Here is a 2,907-nt window from a genome sequence, read left to right on the forward strand (position 1 = left end):
TATGTATGCAGCAACTTACATTTTTCCAGGGGTTTTGTTTGTATCCTTACATTCTGCTAGCGCTCTAGTCAGTCTTGACCTCCATTTGTCATGAATGCGTCGGACTTGTCGATTATAGGCTGTCGCGTCAGTATAATATCTAAAGCTAAGATAAGATATGAAGGAAACCTTCACTCCATAGATTTTGACACGCCCAATGAACCGGTTATTACTCTTTCAAAAGGTACTTAGTGTTCTTTCTCACAGTTTCATTATTACAGTTTGGTCTTTCGGCACTGAGGACCGCCCTTGTGAGCGACCAGTTGCTCCGCGGAATGAAGAGTATAATCAGGTGGTGTTTCGTGGACGGGATCTAGACGATGTGCGTGTCGTGCAGTCTTCTGTATTTTTAAATGAAGACTCAGCAATTGTTAGTGCCGCACCTGGGGTATGTACTTTATAGTTATTTATATGATTAGTCTGCTTTGTCCCACCCCCCTGGACTCCCAGTTAATGAAAGTAGAGGTCGCTTGGGTAGGCTTTGATTTTGTTACTCTATTTCTTGTAGATCTTAATCCTAGTCGTGTTTCGGCTGGATGCTCTGAATTGTCTCCCATACCAGCATCTCAGTCTGTTTCACTTGATAATCTAAATCAGAATAACTACCCGAACAATTCATACCAGATGCCTGCAGTCGGTTGTCGACCAGCTCCTATAGGGACCGTTCATGCTGATACCCCCCAGGTTTCTGATACTCATGGCCCAAGGCCATTTGGAGATATGCGTAGCGACATAGATCCAGGGATTTTCAGCACATCTGGAAGAGGAGGTACAAGTTCTAGAGATGTTCAAGAGTCTGGACTAGGTCCTACTAGACATCGTGCTGTCCTAGGATCTGGTGTGCATAATGACTACCCGCAACCATGGGTTAACCGAGATCAAGGAGTTAGAAAGGGTGACACTCACAAAAATACACCCAATTATTATCAGGGGCATGATTACTCAAGGGATAGACGCGGAGGATATAGTCAACAATGGTCAACAAACCATCGTGGCTCCAGGGGTTCTGGGCATACTTACGGTGGTTGGGGTGGGCGGTCAACAGGTGGTCATGATTGGTCTAAATTCAGGTCGAATGCATCTACAGTAAATGAGCACACCAACTTTTCGGTGGAATATGACTATGAAAGAGCTAACGCAGAACTCGCAGCTGAGTTGGAAAAAATAACCATCAGTACTGTAAGTGTTGGATGTGTTATGATTTCTCTCTCTAGAAAACAGGCTCGTCAGGTGCTTCCGTCGACAACGCGGAGAATGATGGAAGCAGCACAACTGAGGATGAAAACACGTGCTATGATAAGTCCAAGTCGTTTTTCGATACCATTAGTTCCGAGATGATGGACCGCGCAAATGGGTAAGTAATAGTTTCTTCATTTTGAGGTTCTGATTGTGCGACGTATAGCCTTGTTTCTTTGTATTTTCTAAGTATACCTTTAAAACTACATGTTTCGTCAATTTCTTATGTTTCTTAGAAAGTACTTTGACACCTACCATAAACTGCACAAGCACCAATCCGATAGTTGGATTTAGTGTGTATTCACAACCGATTTCACGGTCTTATAGTTTTCTTACTCTTTGAGCTTGATTTCTCGAGGATAGGAAAAATAGTGAAGTTGTGGACTTTTATATATTTACAACAGACACCAAATATATATTTTACAACCATCGTCAGTCAGTCAGTCAGTTACAACGTAGAACTTCGTACGTACGTACATCAGTTCGAGTTGCCATACCACATTAGCACAGAGATGCAGTTGTCGATTCAAATCCCATAGTGGTAGAAGTAGTAAGAGTATAAGTATTATGTGAAAGATAAGGGTTTGAAGGTGTTATTGAAGGAGTATCATACGGTGAAATAAATTTGGAAAGAGAAAAAGGATACGGACATAAAGAATTCAGATTGGAATTTGGCAGAACACAAAGAGTGTATGCACCTTCACCATTGCAAACGATTTTGAGCCATGTCATTCAAGGTCTCTAACCATCGGTTGCTATCATCTCGCGAATCCCAACCAGGTAGTCTACACCTACCAACACGGCCCAGTCCACTTGTCAGCGACTTCATGGATTTATGCCATGTTTTGGTCTGGCCGCCCCTAGCTTTCTTCCAACCTGCTCCTACACCATAAAGCATTGCACGTCGGGGCAGTCGGTGGTTGGGCATACGTAACACATGTCCCAGCCATCTCAACTGATGAAGTTCCACTACTTCGTCAATCGACTTGCCATCCTTACCTAGTACCCGTTTCCTAACATCTGCATTACTTACCCGGTGGTCCCAGGATATACGAGCAATGCTTCGAAGACACCTATGATCGAATACTAGTAGCCTACGAATATCCTCTACTCTTATCGGCCATGTTTCACTGCCATAAAGTAGGACGGAACGAACTGCTGCACAGTAAACCCGTCCTTTTGTTGCTAGACGGATATCTCGCCTACGCCATAAATGGCGCAAGTTAGCGAAAGCTAGACGAGCCTTCTGTATCCGTGCTAAGATTTCGTCACACACCAGACCACAAGGGCTGATGAGACTCCCAAGTAAGTGAAGCTGTCAACATGCTCAACTAATTCACTCCCTATCATTAGTTCAGGTGTCGATGCAACCCAATCCTGTAGTAACATTTTGCACTTTGAGGGAGAAAATCGCATCCCGAACATGCCTACATTGTTGCTTATAATGGTCAGAAGACTGCATTTTGTCAGCGTCTTCACCGAATAAAACTATGTCGTCGGGGTATTCTAAGTCAACAAGTGAGTCTCCCGGTAAAAGTTATACTCCCGAAGATTTAGATGATGAAAGTGTTATCTTTAAAAGCATGTCAACGACAAAGGTGAACAAGAATGGAGAGAGTGGACAGCCCTGAG

At 43.5% G+C, this 2,907-nt stretch overlaps 1 protein-coding gene across 1 annotated transcript; it reads left to right on the plus strand.

Annotated features, from left to right (window-relative positions):
- Positions 1 to 429: 429 nt before the first annotated feature.
- Smp_206010 (unnamed protein product) lies at positions 430 to 1,377 on the plus strand (the record flags this gene model as incomplete). The annotated part of the gene is made up of 1 exon (XM_018792820.1): positions 430 to 1,377. One exon carries the CDS (start codon positions 430 to 432, stop codon positions 1,375 to 1,377), a length of 948 nt encoding a protein of 315 aa, XP_018644801.1.
- Between the last annotated feature and the right edge of the window lie 1,530 nt (positions 1,378 to 2,907).

The sequence above is a fragment of the Schistosoma mansoni genome (genome assembly GCF_000237925.1).
Source record: "Schistosoma mansoni, WGS project CABG00000000 data, supercontig 1215, strain Puerto Rico, whole genome shotgun sequence".
Classification (NCBI taxonomy): Eukaryota; Metazoa; Platyhelminthes; class Trematoda; order Strigeidida; family Schistosomatidae; genus Schistosoma; species Schistosoma mansoni.